This window comes from Cryptotermes secundus, unplaced genomic scaffold (genome assembly GCF_002891405.2).
Source record: "Cryptotermes secundus unplaced genomic scaffold, Csec_1.0 scaffold1876, whole genome shotgun sequence".
In the NCBI taxonomy this organism is placed as follows: Eukaryota; Metazoa; Arthropoda; class Insecta; order Blattodea; family Kalotermitidae; genus Cryptotermes; species Cryptotermes secundus.
In genome coordinates, this window is record NW_019739005.1 from 122978 (window position 1) to 143767 (window position 20790).

The following is a 20790-nucleotide window of genomic DNA, read 5'->3' on the forward strand; positions in this document are numbered from 1 at the left end:
AAAGATTCTGCAGTCAGTACTTTCAAACAGACAACACACTGTGGTTTCATTATTCCTTTGTCTTCTATTTGTGTAAACCCATAATTGAGGAACTCTTCCTGGTATATTCGTTTTCTAGTTGATGTCATCTGAGGGGTAAAAGAGACAGTGATTCAAAAAGTTTTAACCCTTCAGCACACGCGTTTCTTATAGTTACACGAGGACACGCGTAATGTGGAGGAAACCTCCGCATGTACAATATGTGTAAGTCAGTACTGGAGGCCACGCCATAGCTCAGGCGGTTAGTTGCACATGTGCTATAACACGAAATTACCGATTCAGTGTGACAAGATCAAACTGCACATAAATGATAGTGCGTCGGTTTCATGAAAAACTTCATTTCGCTTGCTTATTAAATAATGAATGAATGAATTTATTGATAGTAAATCCTTGCTAACAAGACACTATCTTACCGTGATCGTCGAAGTTTTTGAGCATAAGATAAAACAATAGGTGACTAGGCCAAAATGACCTATACAAGACGTGCGCTTCTGGTGGCTGCCGAGCCACAACTAACGCTATTGTCCACAACATGCTGGGTGCGTTCATCTATAGAAGTGTTTAGTGATGACGTCACGCTGTCATGATGGACCCTTAAACAATTTCCGTAGCAGCCGTTGTTACGGATGGTTATATGCCGGAAGAAAAATTTCTGTTGTAGCAAGGAACGCGTTTTTTATATAATTTCATTTATGTCTGTTGAGTCCTCATTACCCCCAAGAATTTCATTTTTACCCCACTTGGGGTAATTTACCTCGGTTCGCCGACCACTGCACTAGATGGAGGCTAGTTGTCGCGTTCACAGCCTGGCCACTTCGCAAGCTGGAGGAAAGAACCCCCGTACCCATTGAATAGGAGGCTGTGTGGGTCACAGGGCACTCTGGTCATCATATCCAAGATAATCATGATGCCTGCCGAGAATTAACCGTGGTTGTGTAGACCACAGTGTAATCGTCATACCAACTGAGCTATCCTGCAAGTTTGTGGAATAATTTCATGTTTTAAACTTGATAGTTACTGAAGAGACCTCTTACACAGAATAGAAGTTTTGTATCATATGTATTAAAGTCTCAGTGTTTTTGGAATAGCATAAGATACCAGTTCTCGTACCAGAATAATAACAGAAATTTCCTTCATTAATTATTTGCTGAACTTCAGTAATGCCATTATTCAGTACGATAACTGTGTTAATCTCTGCAGCTGATAAATTTTAACTCCGCTACAAATGATTATGTCTTGCAGTGACTCGGGTATAACGGAAGACGCAGTGCGACGCTACTTGATGCGGAAGCCAATGACCACCACAGAACTGCTACAGAAGTTTAAGTCCAAGAAGACAGGTTTAACGTCTGACCAACTTGTGAACGTCATGACCCAGATACTGAAGAGGATAAATCCAGTGAGGCAGACAATCAAGTCAAAGATGTACCTCTCGATCAAGGCCTGACATCATGTGGCGTGCATGAAAGATATGCATTCCTTTGTACAAACATTTTGGGGGGAAGCATGTGACCTATATACTTCTTATTTTGTACAGTTACTTTTGTTAATGTGTGGTAAGTTGTGCAGTAATGGGAGTGATGCATGGAAGAGCTGGTTATGTAGAACACCGTGTTTGTCTTTATTTTATTAAACTCGTGAGAGTGAGTATCATTGTTTATTGTATTACTGAGATTTGAAGATGTCACAGTGGTACATGTTAAGATTAAGGTTTCTGGAGTGGCAGTGTGTAGTGCAATGGAAGGGTACAAACATTTTTGAAGAACCTGAAGCCGGAGCGAGCAGGCTCCTCCAAAATGTTGATCCTTATCCACAGATTAGTTCACCTGGAGGAGCCCGGGACGTAATAATTGTAAATTATATAGTAATTCTCAAGTGAAATTGAAACTTGATAACATTATGTGTTTTGCAACACCTGTCCAATTTTTGCCATTTCCTTCAGCGATTCTCTGTGTTGTATGATGGAATAATGTGTACATATATGGATTGTCTTTGTCTCCAGGTGGAGGAAGACAAATTTCAACATTTTCTATAACCCAGTCATCATCACACTTTCCAAGATATATACTTGCAAATTTTTATTTTCATTGGTAAATCATTACATGATTTATAATTATCAACTGAGGGCCTCCTCAGAGTGAGTTACTTCCGAACTCGGCAGCACAACAATCCTGGAAGGACTTATGAATTACCCTTTATATGGTGTTATATCTCATAAGGCCATCTTACTGTACACTTGTCTATTCCCACTGCCCGATTCATGCAACACTCATAAGCTCCTTAGAAGTGTTTTGGAAAGTAAAGGTTTTTGGATGATAAGATTTTTTATTCTCATGGTGATGACTATGAAGATTGCTGTGTTCTGGGTTGTAATGCTTTGTAATCTGTACTGCCAGTGTTTTGGAGAAATGTGCGGGAAGCATCTTTAGTTTCCTACTTTCAAGATGGGGCAGCTGGTTCCTCTGAAAAGTTGGTAATGATCTACAGACTACACAGCATCATAACCCAGAAGATAGTATCAGGATGTTCATTGGAAGCCCAGTGAATGGCAATTGGAAAATGTTCCTGGAATTAATGATGGGGCCATAGGTGTTTTTAAGCCCTTTGGGGAAATGGTTAATATGAAACTATTAGGTAAGGTAACAGGCTGTAACAGGCTGTGGAGACCCATAAGGTTGTGAGATGTCCAAACTGCCACATTTCCTAGACATTCAGCTCACAGATGGCAGTAAGGTTGTCATCCTTACATAATGGCTGGCCTTTACCTCCCAGGAAGAATCCTGGTACTCATTTCCGTTAGAGGCTGAGTCGACCCTGGGGCCATAGTATGGCTGGAAAGATTAGGTCAATTGAAAAATCCAATGACCTCATCGGGAATAGAACCTGCAACCTTCTGGCTTGTAGCATAGTGCTGCAATCAACTATGCTATTGCATGCCCCCTTGAAAATATGAGAGAACATGTTATATCTTGTTACTTCATGGTCTGTGTTTGCTGCAAGGGAAGAATGAAAGTGAGTAATGAAGACAAGACAGTGATGCCAGGTATCGAGATTGGAAAGGAAGGCAATGACAGTACAGCTACTTCACTGCTGGGAGAAGAGTTTATTTATGACATGTATTGCCATTACTGAAGGAAGCTGAAGTGCCGCTTGTCATTTTCTCCTTGCATATTTGCAGGAATTCTGTTTTATTTAAGATCGAAAGACTTGCCGTTTTGACCGTGTTAATACTGCTGATGTCTCAGAAAGTGATGTGATCTTTCCAGCTGATTGTACTCTTTGAACTTTTTGGGACTTCACTGATGATGCCATACATAAGGGGTGGGCCTAACCATTGGCCCTTTCACCATGACCTTCAGTGATCTATTTTGCATATCTATTTTAACCCTTCAACAGTCCTACATGTTACTGAAAGAAGTGAAGATTTGCTGTGCTGTGTAATTATTCTGTATCCACATCCTTGGTCATGTAGTCTCATGTTGAGAAGTACATATCTTAGTATTGTAATATGGGCTCATGTTGGTTGTGGTGCAGTGGCTCGGAGCACCTTTAGTCTTGTGTTGCTGCATGCCATTTCAAAGAGTGTGCAGTTGATTATCTTACAACTGCTGCTGCTATGTTATGGTTGTAAGTTTGGATGGTATATAAGCATTGACACCACAAGGATATTTTTCTTGTGCTAAAGGCATCTAACAAAATTGTTATGAATTGCCCTACAATAGTGGGTCTAAATACTGAAACTTGGGAAGACATCCCATTTAAAAATAATTTTAATTTTGGATATTAATATTGGGCCTATTTTCTACTTTTCAATTTTGATTCCAAAAATCTGATGGAGAAAGCCTGATGCCTGTCTTAAGACCCTCCCTGCCGACACTCATTCATATTGACTTCTCTGAAGGTATGGATCATTGTACTGTCGGTTGCCATGAAAATTCTACTTGGTATGTTACAATTTTGAAGAAATATATGAGGGCAAGTCAATAAGTAAGTTAAAAAGGGATATAGAACTTAAAACAAATTAAGAGTACTGCTTTAAAAAATGCTTTTATTTCTCAAAATAATCTCCCTGTACATTGAGGCACTTGTCCCATCGTTTCACAAGCCCTTGAAAACCAGAAGCATAAAATTCTTTGGGCTGCTGTCAGAACCAGGCAGTAACTTCCCTTTCTACAGCTTCATTGTCGGGAAAATGTTCAGCCAAAAGATGATCAACAAATGGAAGTCACCTTGAGCAAGGCCAGGGCTATACGGAGGATGCTCGAGGACTTCCCACTTGAAATTTTGCAGCATCTCATTTGTCTTGTTGGCAGTATGGGGACGTGCGTTATCATGCAAGAGCAATGCCTTTGGTGAGGATTCCTGGTTGCTTCCGTTGAATGGCCTTACAAAGTTTCCTGAAGATGTAAATGTTCCCTGTAAAGGGAAGTCACCGCCTGGTTCCAACAGCAGCCCAAAGAATTTTATGCTGCTGGTTTTCAGGGGCTTGTGAAATGATGGGGCAAATGCCTCAATGTACAGGAAGACTATGTTCAGAAATAGCATTTTTCAAATAAGTTCTACATCCATTTGTAACTTAATTATTGACTTACCTACATATATGTGATAATTTTTAAATTTGAATTCTGCATTATTCTGTGAGGTTGGTTCCATTAATGTGTATTTCTTGGCTACTGGAAAACCACCTGCAGTCCATGAAAGCAGGTTTGCCTGATATCTGCTGGGTAGGCAGAGAGAATAAATAATGTGCATTAATTCATCTCAGTCCAGATGAAAGCTGTTTCATTCCCAAATGCACACCATCAATTAAACAGTTTGAGAGATTACAGGTGTGCCTTGTTACATCCAACTTTACCAATTTGCGCTGCTCCATTCGCTAACATACGTTCAACTGTAAGCTGATAACAGTTCTCGGAAATCGCGGTTGCGTTGCGGTTGCCAGTTTCCTTGGTTTGCCTTCGCCCTTAGCGATAGACAGCAGAGTTTTCAAGAATACTGCATCTTGGCAAAGTACTACTACTCCCGCGCGTAAAATATAAAATAATTTTAATACAATCATTAGGAACACGTAAATCTAAGTATGTTTAATCAGATGTACTTTTTCTTTTTTAAAGCAAACTTTTCAACACTTGCATCGAATTTCCTCATCTTCTGTGACATAACGACCAACGACTGTGGCGCTATCTCGTATCGAATTACCAAAGAAGATGCAGAGTGATTCACAGACTATCCGAGGGCACTCCTATCCGGTCAGATCTACGATGCATTACAAATATGTAGTTTGATTATAGTGAAAGTAATTCTGCCTGTGTAAATCAAGAGGGCCGTGATTCGGCCCTATGAAAGGGTTATTACTGTAGGGGGACAATGGCTAAGACGTATGATTATTTATTTAAATTACTCTTAATTGGTGATTCAGGAGTTGGTAAAACATGTGTTTTGTTTAGGTTTTCAGAAGATGCGTTCAATACAACGTTTATATCCACTATAGGTAAGGCACTATTTTTAAGTGAAGTCCGTTGGGTGAGAATTTTCAAGGTCCATGATATTTAATATCATATTAGTTTTACCCATTTGTTGGGGTAATTTTTGCGTTCCATTTTAGAGTGTACAATATAACATATTTCGTTACTGAAGGAAATTAGTAATTGTGAGATTGACACTTGCAAGGAATGCCTCCTGTTAGGATATGACAGCACTCTTGACAGACCTTATTTTATACTTTCATATTTGTATTAAAATCGATTGTCTGCCTTTATAATTTTTTCTTAGTGCGAATGGCAGTGTATTGAAAAGCCATGTCATTGTATTCGTAGAGTATGTAGTTTCCTCGAAATATAATGCAGCGAAGATCTCCAGTCGGAATACAGTGATATCTTTCATTTAAAGAAACCAGAACAACAATTTATCAGTTACAGGCTTTCAAAGTCTTCATTTAAACAAACCACAACTATGTCTTTCTTAGTTACAGGCCTTCAGAATAATTACCAGTATTTTTCTTCGGGGACTTAACGTGAATTCTTCTTAGTAATAGATTAAATATTCCAGGCTTATCACATCAGATGATTATGACTTTGAGGATTTATCTCCTTTCTGGGCAGTATGTGCCCCGTGCTTTTTAATTATAACAATATATTGAAGAGCTATGGTTTATATATACAGACGGCTGTTTCCTCTCAAAGGGTGTGGTCATAATACACAGGATATTAATTGCTTAGAACTTCACCAAGTTCTGGGTCTGATTTAGGGTGCATTTCTTATTATGTACATTAGTACCCTAATTTTATAATATTCTTATCACGGAACATATTGGTTTACCTGTAACTCTTATAGTTGGGTGGTGTTCAATTTGAATTTTGACCAGTACATCAGCCATCCCAACACAGGATCTTGTGGGCTCTTTCAGTCCATGCAGTAAGTGCCTTAATTAGTCTAAAAGGCTTCCTTCTAAATCTTTTTCAGTTGTTCAGTCACCCAACCAGTTTATGCTGTATAGGCTGAAGGCATTATTAAATGAACTGCCAAAAAAAATATTCTTGTTTCACAATGCTGTAATGGTCAGTAAAGTTGCCCCTGCACCTCATTAAGTACCATGAAAACGTATTGGGAAGTGGAGGTATGTACCTTAACACATTCTTAACTGCAGCATTAGGTGCAGGTGAATTACCACCTTCATGCCCATCCACTTTACCCCCCAGGATGGAAGCTGTGGTATTCATTGGATATATTCCAGAGCCAGGCTGGATGCTGTGGAAAAGCGAAAAGTCTGTTGCCCCTACCAGGAATTGAATCCTGATTCCTGAGTCTTGCCGTACATAGCCTAGACACTTTACTGACTGTGACAGCTGGACTTCAGTGGTTAAAAACTGTGAAGTTTCCCCACACACAGTGCATTTATTTCTTTAATATAATTCTCACAATGAATAGCGATTATTTCCTTAAACAGTATTAACTAATTGATTCTTGTAAGCTAGACATAGTGTTTTCTGTGCTGTGGGAACTGAATTCTTCAGTATTCTATATGTAAAGGTTAACTTTCCAATTTTGTATTTCAGGTATAGATTTCAAAATTAGAACCATAGAATTGGATGGAAAGAAAATAAAACTTCAGATATGGTAAGTGATATTACAACTCTTGTACTAAAGGTTAACTTTTCAATTTTGTATTTCAGGTATAGATTTCAAAATTAGAACCATAGAATTGGATGGAAAGAAAATAAAACTTCAGATATGGTAAGTGATATTACAACTCTTGTACTTTTTTGTTTGTTTATTTATTTATGTGCTTGTGAAAGGCAATGAAAGGCAATGAAAGAGGAATGCTCATGTATCATGTCCTTTTTCTTTTTAAAGATGTGGCTAATGCTGTTGAAATGTCCTGTTAGAAGTGCATACTAAATTCTTAACATAATTTCTCAACTGATTTCACATGAAAACTAATAAATAAATAAATAGTATGGAATTAGTGTGACTCCATGGTCACGTGCAATATCACAGCAGTCCAGCAAATCTTCAGGCATTGTCAATCTGGTAACGTTCAATTTAAGTAAATGTTTTTGAATGTTGTTCATTTAATTCCTGTTTGTATACTTGTGCTTCATAAATCTGATTGTTACAGGGAAGATATTTGTTTCTGTATACTGAGAACACAAATTCTTTAAATGTGAAGTGTGGGTAGGGACCAAAGATGCAGTTTTAAGCTGGACAGTCCTGGCAGCCTAGAGGCACAGGTTTTCAGTAAAGGTCAACACTGTAATCTGAAAAAAACTGATGTTTGTTGGTGCAAACTTTTGGTTCTCTTGTAACACTGAGGGCACTTCTGTTCTGCATTTGGGTTCCATGAAAATGAAGTAATGGAAATCTGATAGGTGCTTCCCATTCTAGTCCAATTGTATATATACATACATTTTTCTTTTTTGTGAGGATTATTTTAAGATGCTGTGAGTAGTTAGACTATATATTGTTGGATAGTAGATGAATTGGACAGACTTTGAAGGAAATGGCAAAAAAGGTAAAGTTGTCCCTCATGCCATGAAGATGTATGAAGGAGTGGAGGCATAGCTCTGCCATTCTTGACCTTGGCACTAGATAGGGGTGAGTGGTCACCTTGACACCCTAGCCACCATATTCCTGGGGAATAGCCCCTGCTATCCGTTGGATAGGAGACTGGGTGTGCCTCAGAGCTGGTCTGGATGCTGTGGTGGAGAGGAAAATCTGTTGCCTGAGCTGGGAATCAAACCCCAGCCATCCAGCATGTAGCCTCTCTCTATAACAGCTGAGCATGTGTGTGTATGTGTATGTATATAGGGAAGAATGAGAAGGAAGTTGACAGTGCAAGAGGCTTGCTTGTCTGTGGAACTTGCAGAGGGAGTTTGATTTTATTTTATAATGCAGGTGAATTTTGCTTCCATAGGGACACAGCTGGGCAGGAAAGGTTTCGCACAATCACCACTGCGTATTACCGAGGCGCTATGGGTATCATGTTGGTATATGATATTACCAATGAGAAGAGTTTCGAGAATATTAAGAACTGGATTCGTAACATTGAGGAAAATGCTTCTGCTGATGTGGAAAAGATGCTTCTAGGAAACAAATGTGAACTGAATGAAAAGAGACAGGTTTGTTCCTTGTTTCAGAATGTTTTGACTCTTACATAACTGTTGGATCACTGTACAGCTACATCAGTTAACTCTCCTCTGGAAATTCTATGTAGGGACAAATTATTATTTTTCAGTCTGTAATTCTTTTATGCTGCCCAAAAACGCTAAGTAATGATTTTACCCATTGTAGAGAAGTGTAAATTAAATTGGAAGCCCCATGTTAATATCCCACAGAGTGAACTGCCTGAATTAGCACACTTATAGCATATTTCCAAAGGATCGATGTGCAAACATACCGATGTAGAAGGAAAGACTCGTTTTAATCTTCGGCAATGAAATAACAAGTGATCAGGTCTTACAATTTATTGAGTAAGTTTTGATAATTGTAATCATGGTAATGATTTTGACTTCTGCTTGTCACATAGTTCTTTTGCAAACCTTATGCTATGAGTGCATCTCTTAAACAATTCACTGCATTAAGGCACAACCACAACTTTATATGATAAAGAGAAAGATGAAGTTTTACTTTTGCTTAAATAATTGAACCACATGAAGATGTGAGTTGAGGTATGTAAGGTTTGGACTTCATGAAACTGATGGAGCATGATGTCCCGACTGCCTTACCCCTCGGGAAAGAATTCCCAGCACCCTCAGAACCAGACTGGAATCTGTGAAGAAGAGAATACTCTTTTGTCTCCAGTGGGAATCAAACCCCATTTCCTCTGTCATCCAGCCTGTAGTTCCTATCCTGATGCTATGTCTGGTATGGAGGAAATGCCACCATGTACCTCAGGGAACCAAGTTATGATGGTATAACCATTTTATCTTGTGCTTTCAGTGCAGTTCAGTTGATGGGAAGCCACCGGTCTGTCGTCCTTACCACATTCTGTGTTGCAGGTCACGAAAGAACGAGGGGAACAGTTAGCAATAGAATATGGAATAAAGTTCATGGAGACAAGTGCTAAAGCCTCAATCCATGTAGAAGAAGCATTCTTTACGCTAGCCAGAGATATCAAGACAAAAATGGAGAAGAAATTGGTAAGTTGCCTTTTTTCCGACATTTGCATGTGGCATGGTGCGAGGAAGATAAGTTCAGTTCAGTAATTTTGATTGGTTCACTCCTGTTATACTCCAGATCAGAAAAATTGTAGATGAATTTAACAGGGCTTACGAAACTACATTTCAGTGCTTGCATATCGAGCCTTTTTTCAGAAATTTGGTATAGTTTCATTGAGTGCATATAAATCCCATGGATTTTAGAAGCACCACTTCTGTCATTAGAGCACTTCAAGCCTTTTCACATGAGCATGCCAATACAGAATAAGACTCCACTCTTTTGCAGATCATATCTTTCTCCACTGTTTGGTTTGGTGAATGATGTAAATTACTTGATTTTATGCCTGTCAATGTAATGAATGACTCCCAGTCCATATTGGCTGAGAACCAGCTGCAGGGATAAGAGTGGGCAGGATCAGGTGGTCCACTACTTTGTTAGGCCAGTAACAAGATGAGTGACTCAAATGTGAGTTCCCAACGGGATCTCAGTTAGTAGTCACCACCGTCATGTAATTCCATTCCTGTTTAAATGTAGAATTATCGAGGAGGCTTGTTATTTTGGTAATTAGGATATATATTTTTAATGTGATGTCTCTTAAGGTATAAGATCTGTGTTTCAAACATAAGAAATAATCAGCATTTCATTATTATAGTCTTTTTTTTTTTAGCATTAATCTGTATAATTGTGTGGCATGACATGGCTGTGTCATAGTGCTGATTGTTAAATGCTGTACCCTAGCTCCGGCAGTTAAACATCTTGTCACAACGTGGATGGTTAGGTCTCTGCCATAACTGAGACAGGTGTCATGCCATGGCTCAGATGCCTGCTTCATGCTATGGAATCCTGGGTTCATTCCCAGATTAGGTAGTGTAGAATTTTTGGTGGAGAAAATGGCACTGTGGCACGTATTTATTTCACTGCTCAGTTATCATTTGACAGGTTCTTCATGCTTGTCTGTCACAGCCCCTGAGTTACAGGATAGGCCTCATTGGTCTCTACATTGTCACAGTCAGAAGTTATCCATAACTGGGGGCTTCTCCCCTGTCTGGGCTGGACTCAGAAGGAAGGAATTGAAGTCTGAGTTTTGACACGGATGACATCGTAGCTACTGTTTTAATAAATTGTAGGGCCATGCCATAGCTAAGGCAGTTGTACACTGACTTGTCACACTCGAGCCTTAGGTTCAATTCCAGGTGACAAATGTGAATTTTATGATGGATAAAGTCACACTGAAGCAGGTTTTTCTCAGATTCCTTCAGTTTTGCACTGCTAATCATCATTCCACCATTGCATCAGTCACTGGTCCCTGATGTGTGCAATAGCCCTGACCAGGGAGCACATTATCACAACCCTATTCTCTAAGTTGGGAGCTTCACCCCTTACCCAGCATTCAGCTGGTTACAGAGTGAGGAAGCTCCTAATTAAGTATAAGCATCACATGTCAATATTCTTGTTGCAATATGTATCTAATTTATTTCTCTTTCTATTCTCATTTTGCAACTCAACTGGTCATATCGTGGCAGAAGGTAAATCTTCCTTCTTTCTCACTCTTCATGCATGATGCATTGTAACATTTGTTTTGACTTTTTCAGGTTCTGTTAACATTTTATTTACTAATTCTGCATGAGGGACAAGATGAGTTTCAAAGTTCCTTTGAAACTTATTCATCTAACCCCTGTCCCAGAAATCCTCTCATATCGAAACAAGCTCTTGGGGCCCACTCAGTCTTCTATCTGTTGGGTGTCAAGATTTCTTTCACTGAGGGCAAAGCAGTCAGAGTGAAGCTGACCTCTCATCTTGATCCAGTGCCAAACCATAGCTCCACTCCCACCTACATTTTCTTGGTGTTATGCTTGATAAAGTACAGGGACATTGTGTTTTACATAAGATGATACCTGTCTGTCTGCTGACTTATCTGTTATTTGAGTAATTTGTTTCTCACTGTTTTGCTTTTATAGATGAAGTAATATTCATTGTACATATCTGTGAATTCAGTGAGATATTTCATGGGAACCTACCTAATATGTAACGTTAACAGTCTTCTAGCATGTAATGTATAGTTTAGTAGATAGGTTCCCCTGACAAATTGGTACCTATGTACGAAACTGCATGACATCACAGACCACAAGACCGGAACCTTAATATTCACTTCTCTCCGAATATCTCGTCTCATATGATGTTGAGTTTGTGTCTCTCACTTATTTGATGAGCAGAGAATTTCATTATGCTCTTGCATATGGTTTTGTGGCTGCTGATTTGAGAGACAGTTCACTGCCTTTGAGTTTTGAAGTTGGTTGCAATTTTATTTTCAACATACAGACACTGTGAATCTGTTCTCATAAAGGTGATAATTGCTCACAATTCCATATCAAACTCCTGGTGCTAAGTGCATTATGTACAGTTGTCTTTAATTTGCTTCATCTAATTGAGCAAAGGGCCCAGATCTTGAGTGTTTTTAACAGCAAAATACGGAAGAGAATATTTGGATCTAACACAGAAAAGTAGCAAGCAAGTTGATCCAAGCACTAATGCATTTGCATTTTGGCTGGGGCACTATCTGTTGTAACTGATGTTTCTTGTGATTTTGCTCAGTCTCTCCAGGCAAATGCCAGGATGGTACCTCAGTTTGAGTATGGCTGCTTCCTTCCTCATGCTTACTGATTCATTATTTACTTATGGTATCATTCAGTGTTATAGTGTCTGAGATACTGACAGTCTTGTAAAATAAACCGTAGATAAAGTAGTAACAAGAAAATGGAGATTACATAGTCCGTAACATCCTAATTTATACCCTTTATTTTGCCTTGTTTGGGGTGAGGTTAAGAAGGAAGAGGCAGGCAAGATGTGTAGCATGTAGCCGGGAAATATGAAATGTGTGTGGCTTAATTGGAATTCTGATTATAGAAGAGCGTTTCAGAGACATAGGTGAAGTTTGGGATATAATATTAAAATGAATCTTTGTGAAGTGGACTGTGGGGATATGAATTGATGTAAGTTAGGATCTGATTGGTGTGTTCTGTAGGAACAAGGAATTTCTTGATAAGATGAATAACTAGGAGTCTCTGTACCATTTCCTCCTCTGTGTGGGCCCATGTATGAAATACATGAGGCAGCATGCAGCATGTTCTATGGCTTGACTTTTGTTGAGTGGCAAGAATTCTGTGTCACTGTGTGGGGCTTGAGGATCTCACAGCGGTGTCTATATGTTATGTAGTGTGATGGAAGTCCACTGACATTTTGGACGAACATGCAGAGCTTGCGCAGCATATATTTCAGCCCTGAAAATGGATGCATTTTGTACCTCAAAAACGTCAGTGGACTTCTACCAAACTGTGTGGTGCCACATCATATTTATGAAGAATAATATTACTATTTCACAGTTGTGTGTGATGTTTGTGTGGTGATGTGTTTATACCGTGTGGAGCATGTACGTGGATGTGTACTGATGCAGAGTTTACATATGGGCCGTGGCTTTAGACCTGGCCTGTGAGTTGAACGTGAGAAGGATTGGGCAGTGGTTGCATCAGCATTATGGTGTGATGTCTTTTAACTAACGTGTTCCTGTAACCCATACACACTGTACAGTCTTTATCCCAGTCAGTGGACTTGACGAAATCCACTTTGCACTCTGTTGAGAATGGCTAGGTCTGCGTACATGGGCAGTGATCTTGTTTGTAAACAGTATGATCTTTGTTGTCCTCATTTGTCTAGAGAGAAAGGTACCACTACCTAAATGTGACATGAAAAGGAGAGAACAGTACTAGTTTTCTTAGTGGCACTGTCACTAGTGGGGGGCATGCGGTAGCATAGTTGGTTGAGGCACTATGCTACAAGCCAGAAGGTAGCAGAATCAAATCCCGATGATGTGGATTTTTTCACTCTACCTAATCCTTCCAGCCGCACTATGGCCATGGGGTCGACTCAGCTTCTAACAGAAATGAGTACCAGGAATCTTCCTGGGGGTAAAGAATGGGTGGCCGGCACTTAAGGCTAACAACCTTGCTGCCATCTGTGAGCTGATTGTCTAGAAAATGTGGGAGCCTCAACGTCTCACAACCCTGTGGGCCTCCATGGCCTGTTACAGAGATAGGTTTACCTTTACTGTCACCAGTGTATCTGGAATTAATGAGAAGTAAAAAGTAAAAGTAAGGCTATCCCTGTACCAGGCTGTGAAGGCCCGTAAGGTTGTGAGACATTCAGGGCCCACATTTTCTAGACAATCGGCTCAAAGATGGCGGTAAGATTGTCAGCCTTACGCGCCGGCCGTGCTTTACTCCCCAGGAAAATTATTTAACCTTTAAACGCCGGACTTGGAAATAATGGTAAGCTTGAGCTGGCCGGAGTTTATTTAAATGCCCGCTGCTGGTGCGCGTTTAAATGCCCGTTGCTACTCTGCGTTTAATGTCCGTTCCTATTAGGCTCTTAATCAATTTTAAGCGTTGTGTTTAAAAATGCTGTATCTTGCTCAATTTTTATGATAAATGGATGGTATTAACTTTGTTTATATCAGCAAAGAACATAGTGTTGCATATTATAACGGAAGATTTGAAATTTTTAATTCAAAGTGTTATACTCTATTTTCAATCTTTTGTTTTAATTTTGATGCGTACTGCAAAAATGGTTTCCCAGTTCTTCACAGAGTTGTTCTGCATTATAAATTCATTTCTGTTTGTAACACTTGACGAATTTTAGCAGTCCCTGGTGTCATAAAACACATCATCATCATCATCAGTAATCTGTCAAGACGACAGGTCCACAGTCTCTTTCAAAACAATTCCTCCACTTAATGCGATCTAGAGCTTTCTCCTTCAAATGACAGTATCCTCTTCTGTCCCCAAGGTCATCCAGCATCTTCTTACGTCTTCTTCCTCGTCTTCTTGTCACTTCTATCCGCCCATCTATCTTTCCTTCGATAGCTTCTTTTAGAAGGCAGTTTCTGCGTAAAACATGACCAATCCAATTAGCCTTCCGTTTTCTTATTTCATGTAGGATATTCCTCTGCTCACTGACTCTAATTAACACTTCTTCATTTCTCACATAATCGGTCCAACTGATCTTCTCCATTCTTCTCCAACACCACATTTCGAAACTTTCCAGATGTTTCTGATCTACTGCCCTAAGTGTCCATGTTTCAGCCCCATACAGAGCTATGCTCCAAATGTAGCATTTCACTAGTTTCTTCCTCAAATTTAAGTCCAATTTGCTGGTAAAAAGATTCTTCTTCTTGCTAAATGCAGCTTTTGCCATGGCAATCCTGGATTTAATTTCACAAGTACACCTTCCATCATCTGTTAACAAGCTACCCAAATATTTAAAACATTTCACATTCTCCACTTGTTTTTGGTCTATCTTTATTGTGACTGGGGTTGGTTGTCTCGAAATTTTCATTACTTTTGTTTTCTCCACATTCATTTCCATGCCATAGCACCTTCCAATTTCAATTAGTCTATCAATCATGCCCTGTAGCACAGTTTCTTCCTTAGCCATTAACACAAGGTCATCTGCATATTTCACAGTTTGAATAATTTGCCCTCCTACTTTGAAGTCACCGAGCCCATCCAGAGCTTCCTTGGTAAGGCATTCGCTGTACAAGTTGAACAGAATTGGTGATAAACAGCATCCTTGTCGAACTCCTCTTCCAATCTGCACACTTCCTGTCTCCCCCCTGTCCAGTCGTACTCTAACTTTCTGATCCATGTACAATTTGCTAATCAATCTTCTTTCATGCCAATCGATACCTGTTTCTTTCAGGATCTGCATTAATTTGGTCCAGTTTACCCGGTCAAATGCCTTCTGCCAGTCTATGAAGCAAACACACAGTTCTTCATCTATCTCCAAAGTTCGTTCCGCTATAATTCTCATCATCCCAATTGCATCCCTGGTTCCTTTTCCTCTTCTAAATCCAAACTGATCTTCTCCAAGTACATCCTCTATTTTCCTTTCAATTCTTCTTTTAAGTATCTTTGCTATTATCTTTGCTGTATGTGCAATAAGACTTATTGTGCGATGGTCGCTGCATTTTGTAGCTTTTGTCTTTTTCTTTAAGGCAATCATTGTAACTTCTGTAAAGTCCTTGGGCCACTCTCCACTTTCATATATGGTGTTCATTAGTTTTGTCAGTGTTTTCAAACCACCTTCTCCCAGTAACTTGAGCACATCTCCAGGTACATCATCATCTCCTGTAGCCTTTCCCTTCCTCATTTCCTTGATAGCTTTTTCCACCTCACTTTGTAAAATATATGGTCCTTTCTCGTCTGTATCTACTTCTTCTTCCGGTTCAACTTCTAAGGTTTCTGGCCGATTAGGTCGATCATATAGTTCTGAAATATAATTTTCCCAAATTTTCAGCACTTGCCTCTGATCTACTATTCTATTCCCCTGGGAGTCTTCGATGCCAACATTTTGAATCCCATGATTCTCTTTCCATCCTAGTTCTTTTGTCTTCATGTACATCAAATCATAACGGCCTGTTCTTTGAAATTCCATAATCTCATTACATATCTTCTCAAGATATTCCTTTTTGGCCCTGTCCGTGGCTCTTTTCAATTCATTCCTCAGTCTCCTGTATTTCCTCCTGCCTTCTTCATTGTTGACATTCTTCCATTTCCTTCGCTCCTCCATTTTACTCATCATCTCCTGTGTAACCCATGGTTTTCTTGCTATCTTCTCAACTTTACCTACCAAATCACTGATAGTATCTAACATGCATTCTTTTATATCGTTCCACTGCGCTTCAGCATTTCCGCTTTCACCTTCAATTGCACCGAGTTTCTCTTCTAGAGTCTCTTGCACGCTTTGTCTTTGAGCATATAACTTCTCCAAATCCCATCTGGGTCTGCGCTTTCGAAATCCTATAATTTTCTTCAACCTGGTTCGGAACTTGGCAACCAGCAAGTTGTGGTCAGAGTCAATGTCTGCCCCAGGAAGCGTCTTCACATCCTTCACACTGTTTCTGAATCGATGTTTCACAAGGATGTAGTCCAGCTGATGCCTCTTCCAATCCCCAGGTGCCTTCCATGTGTAAATTCTTCTCTTTGGCTTCTTGAACCAAGTGTTGGTAACAATCAATCCATTTCGTTCACAAAAGTCAATAAGCATTTGACCTCTGTGATTCCGTCTTCCTAGTCCATGTGATCCAACAATATTCTGATATGGTTCATCTCCAACAATGCTGTTCCAGTCTCCCAATATGATGCTGTTTGTGTCTCCTCTTCCATCTTCCTGAAGAATTTCTTCAATTGTGTCATACACTTTTTCCACTTCATCGTCTTCATACTCTGATGTTGGCATGTACACTTGTATAATCAGTATATCTACCGGTTCTGCCTTAACTTTAACACATGGAAGCAATAAAATCATTTGGTCTTCTGCTAGCCCTGCTTACACTCTTCGGATTTTCGAATCTTTTGACTGAAGGACAGAAGAATGAAAGCATTGCTATTCAAGAGAAAGCTAGAGGGGTCCCTTCTTCAGTGCTAAGACCTTCCATTAGAGCTGCAAAAGTTTATCGCCCCTTCTATTTGAATGAGCAGACAGCTGCATCATGGCTAAGATACAGAGTGCGATCTGTTTTCTGTGCGTTCGTAGTGAAATCGAATACTGTAGTATAATTTCAGCCTATATATACATCAAGCAGGTAACAACAAAAAAGGTATGTACATCGAATTTTACAATATATTTTTAACATACCTATCTGCAGAATCTGCAATAAAATTACTGGATCGTGGATAAGTTTTGGCATAACTCATACATATATTTTTATTTGCTGTTGTTCATTTAGGTATCAATTTAATTCCTCTATTAGGGTTTTACTCAAGTCTCTCTGGTAATTACTACATTTAAAAATAAATAGTTAGGACTGTGCATGTGCTTCCACTTGTGGCGTGTACGCGCGCTTCTTCTAGCGGAGTTTAAATGCCTGACTGGCACAAAAGGGGCACTTTGGCCATGACGACCTTACTCATGACTGGCACAAACGGGGAACTTCGGCACTTAAAGGTTAATTAATTCCTGGTACTCATTTTACGCAGAAACTGCCTTCTAAAAGAAGTTATTGAAGGAAAGATAGAGGGGCGGATAGAAGTGACAAGAAGACGTAGGAAGATGCTGGATGACCTTGGGGACAGAAGAGGATACTGTCATTTGAAGGAGAAAGCTCTAGATCGCATTAAGTGGAGGAATTGTTTTGGAAGAGACTGTGGACCTGTCGTCTGACAGATTACTGATGATGATGACTCATTTCTGTTAGAGGCTGAGTGAACCCCAGGGCCACAGTGCGGCTGGAAGGATTAGGTCAATTGAAAAAATCCAGTGACCTCATTGAGACTTAAAATCCTTCATCCTCATTTGAGCCTCATTTGTTTCCTATATTCCATTAACCTGTTTCTCTCATTTTGCCATTTTGTAAAGAATACTTCCGGCATGCATACTGTTGCATACTACCAAAATGGAAGTGTCTTGTGCAAATACAGGAATATCTTATTGTCCTTCTGGTATTAAGAACTTGCCTGTGTCATCTTCAGGCTTCACATACCCAACTACAAGCATGCACAAGGCAGATGTGGCCAAACTATGGTTTGCTGAAGAAATGTTAGTCAGTCTGTACTGTGGAAATGTGTTTACTGCACCGTTGCCTTGCAGTGGCTGCCTCTTTTTGTTAAACTATTCTGGCTCTCAGCCATCATGTCACATTATGTAATTTACTTATTTATTTATAAATAACAATCTGAGGATGCCTCATCGTACCTGTTACTTGTAAGTATCTGGTAAAAGGGCCTAAATACACTTTATTCATCATTAGAAACTTAAAAGTCAAATCTGGAAAGGTGTTGGAATAGTAAGGTGAATGTGATGATAGAACATGGCACATCGGAGTGGTTTCATGGGAAAAATAAACTTGCACACAATCATAGCTCATGCTGCTAGTTGCCAGCTTTTCACTGTGGAGGCTGGGGTTCGGTCACAGAGTAGATCCCCCCCCTCAGTAAACATTTTCAAACCTTTTTGTGATTTTTCATCCTGGCTTGTAACTTTTGCAGTTGGTACCTAGACCTGCAGGAAGTGTGTTGCTGGTAAGGGGGTTACAGAAATGTGGTTGCTGTTTGGTATGTTTACTCGGTATTTAAGGATGTGTTGGTTCTTTTTCAGGAAGCAAGCAATCCACCAAAAGGTGGACACCAGCTCAAATCCTACGAGCCCCAGAGAAAGCCCCCAAGTTGGCTGTCCCGCTGCACCTTGCTCTGACACACAGACAGATTGCTCCACATCTGGCCTCGTTTTGTTTCCTGGGCAGAAATTCATCCGTCACCACTTCATGTTGTCTCATTGTGAAATTAGACAAACTTTTGATACAGTAATTGTAATACATAAAAGTAAATGAGGCACTGAGTTTCTTATTTTTATCAAAAAAGAGAACTGTAATGGGGGAGTGGAAAAGTAATGTTTTGAGCCTGATATTCTGATGCACAAGACTTTCACGATTGCTTATTATTGTGAAGATCGTATACGAGATTATGGTGATTTCTATTTTTCTGTTGTCTTGGTATGGAATACTTGGATAAGCACCTCTAAATACTCATTATTTTCTTTCGCAAATGTATTTTCAATTTATGCTGTTTTATAATGTAAAAGCTCTTCTTTGAAATTATCTCAAATTTTTAATTTTGGTTTATATACTCTTCTCTCTCCATTTTCTCCTGCTTCCATCCCAAATTCTGTCTCCTGTCTTTTTGTGGTGATGTTTTTAATTTCAGTTTTCCAGGTTATATGTTGGGTTAGGTTTGGCTTATGAGCATTCATGTGCTTTGGGTCCCTTTTACACTGACAGTTGTTTTTATGTGATAGACGTCACTGTATGGATCAAAATGGCAAATAATTAACTATCATGTGTTAAGTATACTTAAGGAAATAAGGCTACTTATAGTTTTGTAACATATTAAGGAAATAAATTAGGAGAGAGAATATTCTTATACATGCCAGGATGGTCATTGATGCTTTGGACAGAATTTCTGATGGAATATTAACCATTCAGTCTGAAATTATTTTCATTTCACAGATTTGTGCATTACAAGAGGCAGCACATTGCATCCAACTTCAGAGTTAAGCAATTTGTATTTAGTAATCATGTATAAAAGTAAACTATACAGAAACTTATCTTTATATGGTACCAAAATATATTGTAGCATGTAGGAGCCGTTGCTATGCAGTGACCACTGCATGGACAGATATACTAGGGGCATTTGTGGGCAATGCTTGGTAAACATGTTCCCGCAGCACCAGACACAAACACAGAAATAGAAGAGCTGTGTTTTATATGTGGTCTGTGCAGAGATGTTATAAGCAAGGGGCAGGGTCAGTTTAGTCTCTTCTGTATGGGAGTCTGTGAAGAGAGGACTTGAGCCAGAGGTAGAGGAATAGCCAGCATTGGAGCTGTTAGCAGGAAATGTCTACTAACAGACTGAGAACATTAGACTATGTGCTGTAGTGAACTGTAAAGTGTGGAAATAGTGATAGTGTTACATTTATTTGTAGTTACAACCTGTAATTGATCAGGCAAATCTATTCATCAGTCCAAACTCCATCTATAGTATACTGTGTGACAACTGGTGTCAGAAATGGTTGGATTGGAGACTGCAGGAAGAATCCGATGGAATTCCTGAAAGCCATGCAAGAAATGATGGAAATACAGATAGGTTCTCTAGCCTCCTGGATTGATATCCATCATGTGAAAATAGATACCACCCAAGCAGAAATGCTGGCCAGGATGAAAGCCAAGATGGACACCCATCAGAAAAGGATGGAACTCAATGGATGACTGGCTAGAAGAAATGAAAAAGATGATGGCCTGCCAAGAAGCAACGGAGGCCTGTCCTGAGAGTAAGGAGCCAGCCTCAGTGGAGATGGGTGCCATAGTGGTACATGAGGAGGCCCCTAAAGAAGAGCACTGGAGAAGCAGTATCGGGACTGGCATCTAGCTGTAGGGTGCTGCTGAAAGCTGAAGAAATGGACTCAGGGTGATGGTGGGTCCTGGAAGAAGTTGGCTGCTGCCTGCAGAGGGATGATCTGCCATGTCCCTTGCGCGGTGTAGGAATGGCA

The 20790-nt window shown here is 39.7% G+C and overlaps 2 protein-coding genes across 5 annotated transcripts in view; both read left to right on the forward strand.

The window, feature by feature from the left end:
- LOC111871603 (general transcription factor IIF subunit 1) overlaps nucleotides 1-1687 on the forward strand; it is a 19351-nt gene extending 17664 nt beyond the window's left edge. For all 3 annotated transcript variants that reach the window (XM_023864824.2, XM_023864823.2, XM_033754312.1), the window contains one exon: nucleotides 1282-1687. In XM_023864824.2, coding sequence (XP_023720592.1) covers nucleotides 1282-1486 — 205 coding nt within the window. In that variant the 3' untranslated portion in view covers nucleotides 1487-1687. The remainder of the gene's footprint in view (nucleotides 1-1281) is intronic.
- Nucleotides 1688-5268: 3581 nt separating this feature from the next.
- On the forward strand, nucleotides 5269-19339 carry LOC111871581 (ras-related protein Rab-8A). 2 transcript variants are annotated; one of them, XM_023864784.2, is made up of 6 exons: nucleotides 5269-5530; nucleotides 7095-7155; nucleotides 8453-8657; nucleotides 9537-9677; nucleotides 11220-11222; nucleotides 18844-19339. In XM_023864784.2, exons 1-6 carry the CDS (start codon nucleotides 5407-5409, stop codon nucleotides 18937-18939), a joined length of 630 nt encoding a protein of 209 aa, XP_023720552.1. In that variant the 5' UTR covers nucleotides 5269-5406; the 3' UTR covers nucleotides 18940-19339. The 2 variants fall into 2 exon arrangements, with proteins under 2 accessions (XP_023720552.1, XP_023720553.1); XM_023864785.2 differs by lacking the exon at nucleotides 11220-11222.
- The last annotated feature ends 1451 nt before the right edge of the window (nucleotides 19340-20790 follow it).